At 51.4% G+C, this 17,815-nt stretch overlaps 2 protein-coding genes across 2 annotated transcripts; both read right to left on the bottom strand.

Annotated features, from left to right (window-relative positions):
- Positions 1-4,063: 4,063 nt before the first annotated feature.
- On the bottom strand, positions 4,064-4,369 carry LOC112588904 (trihydrophobin-like). Its single transcript, XM_025300242.1, has one exon. It carries the CDS (start codon positions 4,367-4,369, stop codon positions 4,064-4,066), a length of 306 nt encoding a protein of 101 aa, XP_025156027.1.
- A 12,595-nt stretch (positions 4,370-16,964) lies between these two features.
- LOC112588906 (putative glycine-rich cell wall structural protein 1) lies at positions 16,965-17,450 on the bottom strand. The gene is made up of 2 exons (XM_025300243.1): positions 17,187-17,450; positions 16,965-17,081 (listed from the first exon to the last, which is right to left on the bottom strand). Exons 1-2 carry the CDS (start codon positions 17,448-17,450, stop codon positions 16,965-16,967), a joined length of 381 nt encoding a protein of 126 aa, XP_025156028.1.
- Between the last annotated feature and the right edge of the window lie 365 nt (positions 17,451-17,815).

Raw genomic sequence — 17,815 nt, forward strand, 5'->3', positions numbered from 1 at the left:
CATTCCGCTAGATCGAGGAGTTCGCGCTGTATCCATCACCATGGAGGATGTTTTCAACGATATCGAGTGGAATCGCGAATCGTACGATTCAATGGTACGGCCTGCGAAAATCCGTATTTTCGACTGCTCTGTTCGGTGGTGCTGGAGGCACTTCGCGAATACGTGGGCAACGATTCGCGATTGTTTCGCGAGACACCGACGTACGAATCAACAGACGCCACCACCGTCGACACCTACGTGAACATGTTTGTGCGCAATCGATCGCTACAATCGCCATCGCGCGAGATGGCCAATCTGTATCGCAAATCGCGCGACGAAACTCGTGCTACTATTACTACTACTACCTTGGAGCAGCCCGATGTCGAATCGCGCGACGAGACTCGTGTTACTACTACTACCTTGGAGCAGCCCGATGTCGAATCGCACGATGAGACTCGTGCTACTATTACTATCTTGGAGCGGCCCGATGTCGAATCGCATGACGTCAATAGCGACAACGGCGATGCTACGTGCAAACGTGCAAGCATGTGGGTAGAATCAACAGCAGAGTCACCGAACGCCAATGTGCACAAAACGCGCGACGCTGCGAGCGATCGCGATGAGGATACAGCCGTGATAATATCGACATCGCACGACGCGTTCACGTCGAATAAAGAGTTATCGGCAGCTGGCCTCGTTGACGATAATGACGCGTTATTGTACATCGCCTCGACGACAATGGAGCGTCCGAACAAGCGCAATCGGACGCACCGACGAAACGTCGCCCAGTGCGCTTCTCGACGCAAACGCGAAAAACGCTCACGCAATGATCCGGTCGAATTCGATTCGCGTCGAAGCGCTATTCGCAACAAATCCGGCGCGACCGGTGACGATTCAGACTACGGGAACGATGAGTATCTCCAGCCGAACGAGATCATCGCGGATGATCGTGACGTCGATGAATATCTGAACGATATTGAGCTCACGGCGACAAACATCGACGACGAACAATGGCGACCCATGCAGCATGTTAACGAGCAATCAATATTCGACGATCGTAGCGCCGATGCCGAGCATTGGCGCTTGGAATAGACCGTTTTTTTTTGGGATTGAAATCGGTGCAAACAATAAATCGTACATAATGCGCAATATATTGTTGTTTATTTTATCATCACCCAGCCCGCCGATTCGCTCGCGACCTTTCGTACGCTCAACGAAAAGCGCCAACACATCAACGGTAAAATGTGCGTCAACCAATACAATACTTGTTCCCAGTGTTGACACACCGGCGCGACAATATCAGAGTCCAATTGATTGGCGCGCAATCGTTCGCACACTTGCAGCAGAACACGTAGCAACGACTCGGCGATGGTACTCTGCGAGTCGATCGATCTTCCCGTCGTCGTAGTCGCGCCTCGCGACGGCGTCGCGGCGGAAGGTGTCGATGCGGCGCCGCTGACGATGACGACAATTTTCAGAGCTGGCGCGTCGACTTGGTGTGATTCCAAATGACAGCACGTGTCGGGGTCGCAACAGTCTCGACAACCGAGTAATCGCTCGAGTATCGAGTGCTTCACGAGAAACGGCGTGACCGCTATCGCGTTGTCCAACTGCGACGACACCTCGCCGTTGCGCCAGTTCCTCAGGTCTCGCAACAACGCCGGCACGACCGTTGCGTTCAATACGCAACGAATCGAGCACAGCGTGCAATTGTCCTCGCTGATAATCGAAACAACGTTCCCCGTGGCAATGAGTCGACCGTTGTGCCAATTGAGCGGATGCAGCGGAATTGTTCGTTCCATGTGCTCGTTCTCGCTGTGTAGTGGAACCAGCGTAAACGAGTCGCACATGAACGGCAGGATCCGCGTCAGCCAGTGCACAATGTCGCGCCAGTGTCGACTCGACAGATTCACTGTCGATCGGTGACAACCGCGCGTGTCTTCGTTACTGTCCACTTGATGGTCGAACACGTCGATGATCTCAATGAGCAATTCGCGCGTCACCTCGCACGATTCGCGCGACGCGATCGTCTCGTTCGCTCGGCAATCGCGTCTCGTGGCCCTGTGGATGTCGTACTCGTCGGATTATGCAGCACAAATGTACGTAACTCGCAGTGCTGCTCCATCGCCCAAGGAATTGACCTCCGCGATTGCAGTATTAGTGGCGATCGCCATCGGGCCGTTATCAATTGAACGCGTCCTCCGGTCAGATCATGGCGCACGGTTTGTAATCGCACGCCGATAGATCCTTCTCGTTGATGTATAACATCGCCTCGAACAGCAACTCTCGCACCGCGCGTCTGGAGTACAGTACATGCACTGCACCTGTTTGGCCGTACGAACCATACAGTGATGCGATATCTCCGTCAACACGCAACTGGATACGGCGCGCGTTTCTTGCGACATTGCAGACACTATTTTTTGCTTCCCTTTTTGAACAAATGGCCACGCGAAAGAATCGTATTCCCGAGACGACGCCCCTCTCGTGCGTTTATATTCGCGCGAACGTTAACCCGTCTCCCTCCTTCTCCACATCTGGGCGCGGACAACAACGCGTTTGGCATTATTACTTGGCGCTAATCGCGGCGGCTGTATCGTTAGAGCCCCCGCTGCCCGTGTAAGAGGAGGACACGGCTCTATTCAGCGCGGTATTGTCCCGGTCGACTTTAGTGATGACGCAATAACCATCCTTTGGCGTCTGATGCGTATCGTGTTGTATCAATTGGCGTCTACACGGATCGGTATAGAGCATCGCAATGTCGCCATCGAGCCGAACACACCGACTTGATTGGTCGATTTGGTGGTGCCGAACGCGCACAGATTGTCACTGTACGTAAAGTGACCGCGCAGAAACACACCGTACGATGACGGCCCGGAGAGAAAGCGATTCTCGTTCAATCTGGTGTACGACTCGCTAAACAGTCGCACAATCATCTGCGTGAGCGTGGTGCACTTGGAGACCGGCACGCCATGAACCTCGCGGGTACGATCGGACACGTGAAAGATGTACAAATCGGCCGGAGTTTCGCGCAAGATCCAGCTGTAATACTCATTCCACACGTTCCAGTGCATAATCAATTGATTATCCAGCAATTGATCGTCGCGCGACGGTCGCAATTTCTGCGCGAAACTCGAATGAATGGTGATCAGACGATGCAGATAATTGACGTGTTGCGTGTACACAGTCTCCCAATTGTTGACTCCGTACGAGATGAGATGTCGTTCGAAATTCGACAGCATAATGTCTATAACGTTAGGTTCGCGCTCAAACAGCTCGAAGAACGGGAAGCACGCGGTCATGCGATCGTCCACCGGTCTCGGCTCGGAAGTGCAGCAGCACGGTTTAATCCAGAGCACCGCTTTTCTCTCCTCGTTGAGCACGTAATACGAAGCGTTCTGATACGTTAGATTGAATATGGCGCGCAGGTGATACTGACAGAATCCGTTTATCACATTGATCGAATCGTGACAATATTTCAACGGTGCGAACAAACAGCAGCTCATGCCGGGACGTTTAGCGTTCTTTTTGCACGCGTCCACGTTCGACCACACGATCGGCAGATAACGACTCAACCAGACGGGCGCTACGAATTCGTCGGCTCGAGCCAATCCGTCCTGCAACGATCCACTCGGCGAGGCAGGATCCGACGTGGTGCTCGAAAGCAGCTCCACGTCGTCCATCGCTTCGAACGTGTCGTGCGTGGGACAACCCTCGTCGAAACGCACTTGCAAACGCTCGCGCTGTCGTTCGCGCTCGGCCATTGTCCCGTGTAATTGTTTTTTTTGGTTACCGCGAGGAAAAGCACTCAATGGCACAACTCGTAGCGGGGAAAAAAGCCTCTTACTAATCGTCACAATAGGGGGGAAGGTGGCCCTGCTGGTAACCATCAACAAAAGTGTCGCATCGTTTTACGATCTATTGTTCTCTGTAGTCAAGTGATGTCGATCTCTCACACCATTATCGCTACCGCTCGATCTGCCCGTTCCGCCGTTAGTCGCCTCGTCCGGATCGCAATTTGTTGACTACGAGGAAAAGAGCAAGGATGCAATGAGCAAAAATTTAACGAATTTTTCGATCGAGACAATCAGTAGGAGTACGGTGCGGTAGCGGCGGCGGCCGCGTTACCACCGCCGCCAGTGTTTCCACCGGGAGGTGGTGAGTTATTGCCGCGATTTCCATTGTTCGAGCCACCACCCGTTCCGCCACCGCCACTGCTGGAACTACCGAAACTCCCGTTCTGACCACTGCTACTGCCGTTACCACTGTTACCGAAGCTGTTACCGCCGCCTCCGCTGTTATTGTTACTGCTCATCCAGAACGCTATAATGACAATCAGCACCACCACGATCACAAACACGATCGCCATATTCTTCCACTCGTGAGACGGCATCGTGACGTCTAGGTTGTATTTCTGTCGATTGGGCGGCGCAACGCCGAGCTGTCAGACGACCGAAAAAAGATCACTGTGTCACGCGATACGCACCCCCAATCGATATGCAGCACCTTATAGTGTTGGGCGTGAGGTGCAAAAATCGAGACGCGATCCACTTTGGTGCATTATAAAATCAGGCTCTGAAACGTGAAGCTGGTCATTCGCAGTTTGCAAGCATTAACCGACGATTCTCTCTCTCTCTTCTCAGCGTCGACTAGTGACACGTCAGACGCAAACGCTCGAAGAATCCGACGGTATGAGCAACATCGAGACCGATTGGGCAAATGGCGCAATAATGGGCAATCTACAACTCGACGATGCGACGAGCGAGTTCTCGCCGGTGGCGAGAAAGCAGCGCGCCTCGTACGACAAAAGACGACAGCACGGTCGCTCCTCAATGAACAAGAACAACACTACCGATGCGACAACGGCGAGAAACACGGTCGTCAGTGGTGGTAGTGGCACGTCCGAACAGCGGATCATGCGAAAGCGCTAATTCCGCGATGGTGAAAATAATTGCGCATCGGCCGACAACGAGCGGCGAAAACCAGAACGATGCAACGACGACTCCCCGGTGCGACATGTTTCCTCGTTCATCGACGACGAGGCGTCTGAGCACGAAGAGGATGAGGACAACGACGAGGCGTCTGAGCACGAAGAGGATAATGGGAGCACGCGTTCGCGCGACAATCGCAAATTGCTCTCGTCAAATGCGACCACGCCGACCATCGAAGATATGGACTCGCTGTGGAATCAAGTGGCCGATATGCAACCGAGCACCAACGATGTCGCCGAACTGAACGATCTGTATCTGCGAGGTAAGCCAGCGACGTCAGACGACATGATCGATGTTCGTTCCGTATACGCTCTGTTGTCGCGTCTCGATGTTGACAAATGTGTCGAATTCGGCCATGGATCGGACGAGAAGGAGAAACTACGCGCCGCCGTCGACGAGACGCTCTGGTGCATGTAGCGGTTGTGCCGCTTGGCGAAGAAGCGAGCTGTGGATTTGAACGTTTCGTCCAACGCGCTCAAAGAACTGACTGCCCGATACGACGAGCATTCGCGCCACTCCGACAATACACCGATCGTGACGAATGCGCAAATGACGGACGAGACGAACTAGGTCGCCGCTACGGATATTACGATCGTGGAGCGAGATCGTCAATTGCGCGACGATGACGCTTCGTGCTGCGAGGAGGATATCGGTAAAGCCGACGCGCATTTGATGTGTCTGATCGGCAACTTGGATTGCGCGGTTCGCAGATGTCTCATTCGCATCGCGCGAACGGTAAACTGTCGCTTCGGTCCAGAATTGCAGCAAGAGGATTCACCGCGCTGAATTTTGTGCTGGATTCGCTGAAACACAGCGAGTACGCAATGACGCGCATTCGCTATATGTGTTTCGTCGAGGGGACGGCCTATCTGAACGGATTCTATCTGATTTCGATAGCTCGACGTATTCCGCGAGGTCTCAAATTTCCCACCTATGAGGATCGCTTCGGTCACCTGAACGAACTGGTGCGCCGTTATGTGCGCGACAAGATATTTCGCGGTAAACCGTTGCCGCGACAATTGTGCGTATTCTTCAATCTGTCCATTCTGCAAAACTGCGCCGAATTCAACGCGCTGCGTGCTCTGCCGAGCGACGTCATGGAGACTATGCGCCAAGACGACATGGCGAAGAACGACATGTACGGTGGTGCGACCGGATTATTGGGCTCTGGTCAATCTCATCATCATGGAAAGTCAACTGGTCTGGGCAGAGGCGGACCGCCCAACATAGCTACCGATCCGGGTGGTGTTTTAGCGCTGGTGCAAATAGCTCATGTAAAGTACGATCCTGAGAAATAGTACATTTTAGCTCGCGGCTACATTGTCGCTACATTTTCGTCGGGATGTGATGTCTAGAGAAGGATGTACAATAAAAGAAATGTTTATACTGTGATTATTTCGCTCTTTTTTTTATTATTGGCAACCTAGTCAATCTCCTCCCCGCCTTCCTTTGGCGCAATCAGTATCGACGTACAATCTTGTCGTATTCGTTGCAGATAACGAAACGCGTGGCTGCTTCGTCGTTTGCACGCAATTGTCTCATCTCGGTGCGAAACGAGCCCGTGGTGTGTTTACATTCGAGCTCTCTGATAAAATTCAAAAAATACTGATAATCGTCAAACAATGCGCGTAACGCGATCTGCATGCGGTCCTCGTCGATGGAATCATTAGATCGTGGCGATACCACCGCGGCCAGTCTCGGCGAGTACAATACGTGATTCTCGAGAGCGAGGAATCGACCGCACAGCGATTCGACGCGAGATTCACTGTGCATCGCGCTCCGACCGGCGTTCTCGCTCGTGGTTGAGCGTTTCTCTTTGTTCATTGTAACAAAAAAAACACAAATCACGTTACGGACGTGCTCGTAAACGCGGTAGCGAGTCGGACGATTGTCGTCGAAAAAAAGTTTGCGAATGTCACGATAGCATCACGTTACGTTAACTCTCGGCGCGTCAATGACCGCAAATCCCACGATGATTGTCGTTGCGAATCGTCACGTTCACCATACCGAGCAACACATTGGCACGGTCATCGATGGATCGATATCGTACCAGAGTCTACGCAATAGCGCGTCGCCGTGATAGTCGCGCAACGCGTCGAGTGTCAGCGAGACAGAATCTATCTTCTTGTTGACTGCGCTCGCATCGATGATGGATGTCACTGTCAAGCAGTCGGTCAACAGAACGTCGTCGGATTTTGTGAGTTCTCTGTCGCCACCGCGACTCGTTGTGCTTGCTGTTGCTCGTGCGATGGCGTTTGCCATAGGCCGGCACACTATCAGACGAAAAATTTGCGCCGATGAACCGTCGCCTCGTCGTAACAGCGATACCGCCGCAAAATCTCGGTAATCCAGGCACAAATGCGCCAAGGTCCACCTAGACAGTCCACCACCGTTGCTTCTAGCACCGACGATTTTCGTGGAATTCTCGTGCACTGTGTTGTGGCAGTGCAGCAGCAGCAGATCGATGGGCAATCGGCGCAATTTCGCGTACGACAGCGATCCGATCTCGCGAAAGTATCGATCGCCATGGTTCTCGCGCCAATGCACCGAGCATTCGGCGCACCATACGTAAAACGATAAATTCTCGAGCACCGCGAGCATACGATCGATGTATCGATTTTATCGTTGAACGGTCAGTGCCGTCAACGTGTGCAACACGATCCATAGCGCCTGAGACGTGCCGCTTTGCCAAACACCACGTACCGGTAGCACGAGCCAGTGAATTCTCTCATCGTCCGCGCTCTCCATGGTAACATCGCGATTATTGTGTCGCGCGCAATGTCGAGTGTTCCACGCCTGAAGCATATCGCTCAGTGATTCGTAACGGTACACTATAGGAGCGTAAGCGGCGTACGCCTCGAGATACGAGAACGATGACCGGTCGTTAATTTCCGCTAGATCGCTCTGTACGGTCTCGAGCAATGTCTCGCGTACGAGTGTCTTCGCGGCGCGATGATCATCGCCTTGTTCGATTAGCTCGGCGAGCGTTCTATCCAACGCGCCTACGCTTATCCGCCGTGTGACGCGGTGCATCGAACGTTCAACGGGATCGGCACACCGGTCTCGACCGAGCGTTCGTTTAACGCGACCAATACAGCTCGAACGGTCTCGATATCGGAGCGCAACGAGTCGATCGACATCGACGAATCGTCGTTCGTGGTGGCGGCGGTGGATCGAGCAACGGGCGACAATAACACACGGTGCCGCTGCATTAACGGTACGAACACATTGTCGAAACGATCGGCGTACACGTCGTTCGCGTGCAGAAAATCGCGCGCATCGAACGCTCGACGATCGCGCAACTCTGACAAAGTGAACGTGTCGGTGGCGTGAATGTTGTCGTCCAGTAGATCGAACAGTTCGCGCGCCGCATCAAAGGACATTGATGCAAAATTTTCATTCGCGACATTTCGCGCCGCGTCATATGTTCGCATGAAGCTCAGCGAAAATGCCAACGACTTCACAGCCGAGCGTGGCTTCGCCGCTAAGAATGAGAAAAGTGCGTCCATCCATTGCGCACTCACATTCGTGCGCGATCGCAATAATCGTGATTGCGGAAACGGTTGATACGCGCGCGATAAAGTCGTCATTTGGTTGAGTGGCGGAAAAAAAACTCAGTGATAAGATTGTCAGAAAAGCGAACGATGCAAAAACAACGATATCGTTTCTTTATCTGCTTTTCGCTCGGCACGAAAGCCGGTACGATCGGTCGGTCTAAACTATTTAACCGGCACGAAAGTGACGAATTTCGAGCACTATTGACCGAACGAATAAACGAGCACAAAGTAGCACAAAGTAGCAGCACACTATGAACGATCAACGAGCAAACGAACAACAATGGTCAATCGAACGGCCTTTGTACACGGTGAGCTATTGATTTGCTTTTTTTTCACAATCAGAAACAATTTTTTATTTTTTTCCGTCCGTAGATCGACGAAATGCCGGTGTTTGTAGATGTGTAAGGTTACACCTTCGGTCCGCAAGGAACTTTCACGGTAAAGGAGGCTACCGTGTTACGTACGAATCATCCAGTGTCGCATTTTCTGTTCGCGAGTCTAATACCATGGAGCATGATATCGCCGATAGACAGAACGAGAATTTGCTGGATAAGTGAGCGTTGTCACGGACTACGATGGACCGACGGCAACATATCGTACGATCAGGTGCCATGATTGCTCAGTGACGCTATCTTGCAGCCATCAGTGTCCGCTAGAACAATAGTTTACGTGTTGAATCGCAACAAAGCGCGATGGTTATATCGCCTTGGTTGAGCGAGGATGTGCGTACGTCGGTTCTGATACTGGATATGGAATTTGAATGCCGAGCTACGCGACATATGTTTCGATCGCTTCGCAACAAATCACCGAGATGTTCGCTTCGACACGGCAAATACTGTTCTATGCAAACCACCTTGGCACTAAAGACTTGGTGAAACAGTTCTTAATTGTCAATAAAGAACCTATTATATTATACCAATATTATCGTATATTGTTTCCCATTTCAATTTTCCTCATCGTTGTACCTACGCGATGCTGTCAATTTGTACCAAAAAATCGATAAATGTATCAAAGTAGCAGCGCATCGCAGTAGAAAAAATGTATATGTAGCAATTTTGCGCGCACGTCTTCAAACATCGAGCAGTGATCGCGGTGCGTCGAGCATCGAGCGTGAGTCGAGCAGAGATCGCGCGTCGAACGATCGCACAGTCGAGCAATTGTACAATAATAACGTCCCCCCGTACGACCAGGAACGCCAGTACGGAGCACTGGCGTTCCTGGTCCTATTGTACCTCTGGCTGCTCCGTACTACGTACTGTACAATAGTACTGGCCGCGCGACGGAACGCCTCGTTATATACATTTTACCCCTTCCACGTTGCACATTTTGCACAATAGTGGGAGTGTGCTAAACGTTATTTATTGGTCAATTAATGTTTCCACTATTGTCCCCCACTACGGGGGGACGTTATTACTGTACAATTGCTCGATTGTGCGACTCACGGCTCGCGACTCGTTTGACGCTCGTGAAGGGAGCGTCGAACGCACGTCGAGCGTGTTGCAATTATGTAACGTTGCTCCTCGACGGTAGAAGGCGCGAGTGCACGAATGTGCGATCGTATAGAACGTTACATTCGAGCACTCGCGTATCTGGACATTGAATTCGCCGATCGTTCTGGTTATAAGGTAAAAAGGATAGGACGTTAGTGTTTCAATTTACAAATTGCCCTAGTACTCGATAAACGATGAATATCGGTTGGCATTATGTTACTTTTGTCGCAATTGTCATTATTTTATGTTTTATAATTGTACATTATACAATGTTCAGTAGGTCGGCTCAGCCGGAAAGAGATGCCCAGACTGAGACAATTCTATCGAGATGTCCACGAAGCCACAGCGTTTCCAGATCGCGGCGATGATGCGTTGGCGTAAACGACAATTTCTCGGGGCTCGTCGCTCCGAGGACAACATTGAATCGAAACGTTCGCGTCGTCGGACGGCCGAATCGGCACGAATTAATCAGTATCGCGATACCTTGATACCGTTGCGTTTCACTGATAAACGTTCGATCGAATCGATATTGAGCGGATCGGAGGATTCGCCAATCACGCTGGCGAGTAAAACGAGCATCGTAGCGCAAGATGACAAATCGATCGAAAGAAAGATGTGACTGATGACACCGAGGGGAACGAAACATCTGGACAACGATGAAGCGTATGTGAATCCGATAGCGCGATTGGAACCATCGACCGTTGTACCGAAAGACTTGAGCAATACGCGTTGTCCCCTGAGAATGCTCCTACGGCGGTAAAGGTATCGTGCTTCACGACAATTGGTTGTCGTCCGAGCGAGAAATACATCGCGATGTACGCCTTTCAGCACGAGGTTTTGTGTTACGTGGCCACCAAGTCGAATAACGAAAGCGACAAGATCGAGTCGTACGTCCGAGCCGTTTCGATCCTACGTGATTTTGCCAAACGATTTCTCGCCGAGGGCGCTACGATTGCACGTATCGCGGCGGCACGTATCGAAGCACGCGCGGTCAATTTGAGATCACGATTTCGATTCTTTCGTAAACGCTCGGACGATAACGAGTCGATCATCATTATCGACGATGCCATCGATTGGCGAATATTTGTTACTACGGCGGCCGCGCATTTTGCACAATGCGTATACTTTGTGCGGGATCGCAGCGTGCGCGATTCTGCGCGCGAGTGCGTTCGTATCGTTGCTCGTGAACCTTTCGTCACGATCGGACAAGCCGAGAACGAGGTTGACTCGATCACGGCTTACCGATTGTGCAATGCGTGGATATTGACGTCGGTTGCCGACGGTGATTGCGAGTGGACTCGAAACGCCAATTATGCGCTGCTGCGACAACGTATGCGAGATCGCGTTGCCGGTGACGGTACACTGCGGTCTGTGATGCGTCAGTGGCTGTATTACGAACCGCCGCCCATCGATGCGGTGGTGCGTGTGCGCGATTACGGCAGACTGTTGCAGGGAGTCGTGCCGTTTTACGGCGATGTCTGGCACAGATACGTGTACACGCGTAACCTGCGAAATTGGGACGCTCGTTTGGACGCGCAGTTGGCCGATTCGTCCGATTTCGCTCCGTTGCGTCTACTGGTGCACACTCAGGTGCCGTACGCGTGTTTCGGTCTCTTCGGACCGGGCGCCGCTATACCGAGCCACTGGCTTTGGCCTCGTACCACTGTGGGGCTGGCGGTTATTCCGAGCATCGGTTTGTTGCGCATGTACAATCAACGTTTTGCTTTTTCGTGTCGAGCCATGAAAGAACACGTGCCGTTCTACGCGTATCGTCGCGGTCGATTCGATCTGCGGCAGATGCACATTGACGCGCAACAACGTATGTTTGTGCTTCTGGGCGATCACGAGCTGTCGAAGCGCGAGGCCAAGATTGTTTATCAGCCCGTTGCATCGTACTGGACAACGAGACCGAGGAATGGGTGTTGAACAATTGTCGATCTCGTCTCGAGGGTGGCGATCTCATGATGCTGTATCCGTTGCGCTAGTGGCACTGTTATGGCCACCAAATCGGTAGGTTTGTTGGTACAACGTTACGAAATGTTCCGCGGTCTTGTTGATCGAGGAATGGATGATGCTCGAATGCAATCATAATCGTGCGTTTTTGCACGTGACGATCGATAATCGTACCGACCGTACGGCTACCTTTCACACAGCAGCTTTCGACAAAGGTACCGTGCGCCGAGTCCCCGCGGGCACTCGCGCTTCCATTTACGCTTACGCCGATTTTGACGATCAAGCGTTGCACACTCGTCTACTGTGCAATCCTATGCAATTGGACGCGTTTCTCAACGAATCGCAAGAGGTGATGCGATATTCGAGTTTCTGGAAAATGGTTGCATCTACTATGCGCTCTCCGCCGAAGATGCCAATCGACACGCGTACGTCATTTCACGGGACAATATGCTCGAGATGCCGGAACGATTGACCTGTCGCGGTATGGAATATTCGTTCTCGCGCGAGTACAATCAATACGTAAACGTGGTGGATCGTCTGCGACCGCATTGAAACGTCTCGCTGGCGAATCTTTCACTCGAATAGCTCGACTTCGAAACTGGTGACGTCATCGCAGTCTGACGTTGAGAGAGAAAGCGCTCGACTTGTTCGACCCCCAACATAGAGCTAACGATCCGGGCTGGGGTGTTTTAGCGCTGGTTGCAATCAGGCGTCATGTAAAGTACGAAATCCTGAGAAATAGTACATTTTAAGCTCGCGCTACATTGTCGCTAACATTTTCGTCGGGATTGATGTCTAGAGAGGGATGTAGCAATAAAAGAAATGTTTTAATACTGTGATTAATTTCGCCTCTTTTCTTTATTTTGGCAAACCTAGTCAATCTCCTCCCCGCTTCCTTTGGCGCAATCAGTACGACGTAACAGATCTCTGTCGTATCGTGCAGATACCGAAACGCTGGCTGCTTCGTCGTTTCGCAACGCAATTGTCTCATCTCCGCGTGCGTAACGCAGCCCGTGGTGTGTTTTACAACCATTCGAGCTCTCTGAAAATTCAAAAATACTGATAATCGTCAAACAATGCGCCGTAAGCGATCTCGTGCGGTCCTCGTCGTGAGAATCATAGATCGGTGGCGATCACCCGGCGCATGTCTGCGGGCGAGTACATATACGTGATTATCGAGAGCGAAGAATCGACCGCACAGCGATTGCGAACGCGAGAATTCAACTGTGCATGCCGCGCTCCGACCGGCGTTCTCGCTGTGGTTGAAGCGTTTTCTCTTGTTCATTTGTAACAAAAAAACACAATCACGTTACGTGACGTGCTCGTAAACGCGGTACGAGTCGGACGATTGGTCGTCGAAAAAAAGTTTGCGAAATGTCACGATATCAATCACGGTTACGTTAACTCTCGCCGCGTCACATGACCGCAAAATCCACGATGATTTGTGCGTTGCGAATCGTCCACGTTGCACCATACCGAGCAAACACATTGCACGGTCTCGATGGATCGGATATCGTAGCAGAGTCTACCGCCATTAGCGCGTCGCCGTGAGTAGTCCGCGCAACGCGTCGAGTGTCAGCGAGAACCAGAATCTATCTTTTTGTTTTGACTGCGCTCTGCATCGATGATGGATTGTCAGCTGTCAAGCGTCGGTTCAACAGAACGTCGTTCGGAATTTTTGTGAAGTTCTCTGTCGCCACCGCGACGTCGTGTGTGCTGCTGTTGCTCGTGCGATGCGTCTTGCCAAGGCCGGCACACATCAGACGAAAAATTTGCGCCGATCGAACCGTCCCTCGTCGCTATACAGGCGATACCGCGCAACAATCTCGGTAATGCCAGGCACACAATGGCAAGGTCCACCTAGACAGTCACACCGTTGCTTCTAGCACCGACGGATTTTCGTCGGAATTCTGTGCACTTGTTGTGGCAGTTTGCAGCAGGCAGCCAGATCGAATGGGCAATCGCGCAATTTCGCGTACGACAGCGATCGCGAATCTCGCGAACAAGTATCGATCGCCAATGGTTCTCGCGCCATATGCCCCGAGCATCTCGGCGCACGCATACGAGAAACGATAAATTTCTCGAGCAAAGCGAGCATTACGATGCGTTATCCGATTTTAATCGTTGAACGTCAGTGCCCTGTCAACGTTGCAACACGATCCATAGCGCTCGAGACGGTGGCGCTTTGCCAAACAGACACGTACCGGTAGCACGCAGCCAGTTGAATTCTCTCATCGTCCGCCGCTCTCCAATGCGTAACATTCGGATTATTGGTGTCGCGCGCATGTCCGAGGTGTGTCCCGCTGAAGCTATCGCTCCATGATCATCGTAAACGGTACACTATAGGAGCGTAAGCGGCGTACGCCTGAGATACGAGAAACGATGGACCGTCTTGCGATTAATTTCGCTAGATTCGCTCTGTACGGTCTCGAGCAATGTTCTCGCGTACGAGTGGTCTTCTGCGGCGGCGATGATGCATTCGGCCTATGTTGCGATTACTCGGCGAGCGTCTGATCCAACGCGCCTACGCTATCCGCCGTGCTGACCCGGCTGAAAATCGAACGTTCAACGCGGATCGCGGCAACACCGGTTCTCGACCGAGCGTTTCGTTAACGCGAACCATACAGCTCGAACTGTCGTACGATATCGAGGCGCAACGTGAGTTCATCGATCTCTGACCGATCGTCGTTTCGTGGTGGCGGCGGTGGAGTCGAGCAACGGGCGACAATAAACACGGTGCCGCTGCATCTAACGGTACGAACGACATTGTCGAAACGTATCCGGCGTACACGTCGGTTCGCGTTGCAGAAAATCGCGCGCAATGAACGCGTTCGAGATCGCGCACTCTGACAAAGTGAACGTGTCGGTGGCGTGCATGTTGTCGTCCAGTAGATCGAACAGCTTCGCGCGCCGCATCAAGGCAGTTGATGCAAAATTTCATCTCGCGACAGATTTCCGCGCCGCCATCATGTTCGCATGAATGCTCAAGCGAAAATGCCCAACGACTTCACAAGCCGGCGTGGCTTCGCCGCTAAGAATGAGAAAGAGGCGTCCATCCATGCGCACATCACATTAGTGCGCGATCGCAAGTAATCTGATTGCGTGAAACGGTTGATTACGCGCGCGATGAAAGTCGGTCATTTGGTGTGAGTGCGGAAAAAAAAACTCAGTGAAAGATTGTCAAAAAGCGAGCGATGCCAAAGAACAACGATATGTTTCTTTATCTGTTTTCGCTCGGCACGAAAGCGGTACGATCGGTCGGTCTAAAACTATGTAACCGGCACGAAAAGTGACCGAATTTCGAGCACTTTGACCGAACGAATAAACGAAGCACAAAGTAGCACAAAGTAGCAGCATCATATGAACGATAAAACCGAGCAAAACGAACAACAATGGTCAATCGAATCGGCCTTCTGTACAGCGGGAGCTATTGATTTGCTTTTTTTTTTACACAATCAGTAAACAAGTTTTTTATTTTTTTCCGTCCGTAGATCGACGAAATGCCTGTGTTTGTAGATGTGTAGAGGTTACATCCTTCGGATCCGCAAGGAACTTTTCAACGGTAAAGGAGGCTACCGTGTTACGTACGAAATCAATCCAGTCGTCCCGCATTTCTGTTCGCGAGTTCTAATACATGGAGCATGAATATCGCCGATCAGACAGAACGAGAATTTGCTGGATAAGTGTAGCGTTGTCACGACTACGATGGGATCTCCGACGGCAAACATATCGTACGATCAGGTGCATGCATTGCTCAGTGATCGCTATCTGCGCCATCAGTGTCCGCAGAAACAATAGTTTTAACCGTGTTGAAGTCGCAACCAAGGCGATGGTTATTATCGCTTGGTTGAACGAGGATGTGGCGTACTGTCGGTTCTGAACTGGGATATACGAATTTGAATGCCGAGCTACGTCGACGATATGTTTCGATCGCTTCGCAACAAATCACCGAGAATGTTCGCTTCGACACGGCAAATACTGTTCCTACTGCAGAACCACCTCGGCACTATAAAGACTTGGTTGAAACAGTTCTGTTGTCAATAAAGAAAGCCTATTATATTATACCAAATATTATACGTATATTGTTTTCCCTTTCAATTTCCCTCATCGTTTACCTACGCGATGCTGTCAATTCTGTCCCAAAAAAATCGATAAATGGTATCAAAGGTAGCAGCGCATCGGCAGTAGAACAAAATGTAATATGTAGCAATTTTGCGCGCAACGTCTTCAAAGCATCGAGCAGTGAATCGGGGCGTCGGAGCATCGAGCGTGAAGTCGAGCAAGATCGTCGCGTCGAACGATCGAAGTCCGAGCAATGTACAAATACGTCCCCCCGTATGACCAGTGAAGCCAGTACGGAGCACTGGCGGTTCCTGGTCCTATTGTACCTCTGGCTGCTCCGTACTATCGTACTGTACAATAGTTACTTGGCCCGCGGCGACGGAACCCCTCCGTTATATACATTTTACCACCTTCCACGTGCACAATTTTGCACAATAGTGGAGTGTGCTAAACGTATTTTATTTGGTCAATTTAATGTTTTTCCACGTATTGTTTCCCCCACTTACGGGGGGACGTTATTACTGTTAACAATTGACTCGATTGGTCGCGCTCACGGGCTCGCGACTCGTTTGACGCTCGTGAAGGGAAGCGTCGAACGCACGTCGAGCGTGTTTTGCAATTATGTAACGGTTCTCCTCGACGGTAGAAGGCCGCAGTGCACGAATGTGCGATCGTACATTAGAACGTTAAATTCGAGACACTCGCTTCTGGACATTGAATTCGCCGATCGTTCTTGGTCTATATTCGAAACGCACTTGCAAACGCTCGCGCTGTCGTTCGCGCTCGCCATTGTCCCGTGTAATTGTTTTTTTTGGTTACCGTAGAAAAGCACTCAATGGCACAACTCGTAGCGGGGAAAAAAGCCTCTTACTAATCGTCACAATAGGGGGAAGGTGGCCCTGCTGGTAACCATCACAACAAAGTGTCGCATCGTTTTACGATCTATTGTTCTCTGTAGTCAAGTGATGTCGATCTCTCACACCATTATCGCTACCTCCGCTCGATCTGCCCGTTCCGCCGTTAGTCGCCTCGTCCGGATCGCAATTTGTTGACTACGAGGAAAAAGAGCAAGGATGCAATGAGCAAAAAATTTAACGAATTTTTCGATCGAGACAATCAGTAGGAGTACGGTGCGGTAGCGGCGGCGGCCGCGTTACCACCGCGCCAGTGTTTCCACCGGGAGGTGGTGAGTTATTGCCGCGATTTCCATTGTTCGAGCCACCACCCGTTCCGCCACCGCCACTGCTGGAACTACCGAAACTCCCGTTCTGACCACTGCTACTGCCGTTACCACTGTTACCGAAGCTGTTACCGCCGCCTCCGCTGTTATTGTTACTGCTCATCCAGAACGCTATAATGACAATCAGCACCACCACGATCACAAACACGATCGCCATATTCTTCCACTCGTGAGACGGCATCGTGACGTCTAGGTTGTATTTCTGTCGATTGGGCGGCGCAACGCCGAGCTGTCAGACGACCGAAAAAAGATCACTGTGTCACGCGATACGCACCCCCAATCGATATGCAGCACCTTATAGTGTTGGGCGTGAGGTGCAAAAATCGAGACGCGATCCACTTTGGTGCATTATAAAATCAGGCTCTGAAACGTGAAGCTGGTCATTCGCAGTTTGCAAGCATTAACCGACGATTCTCTCTCTCTCTTCTCAGCGTCGACTAGTGACACGTCAGACGCAAACGCTCGAAGAATCCGACGGTATGAGCAACATCGAGACCGATTGGGCAAATGGCGCAATAATGGGCAATCTACAACTCGACGATGCGA

Source organism: Harpegnathos saltator, unplaced genomic scaffold (assembly GCF_003227715.2).
Source record: "Harpegnathos saltator strain DR-91 unplaced genomic scaffold, Hsal_v8.6 scaffold34, whole genome shotgun sequence".
NCBI classification, from domain to species: Eukaryota; Metazoa; Arthropoda; class Insecta; order Hymenoptera; family Formicidae; genus Harpegnathos; species Harpegnathos saltator.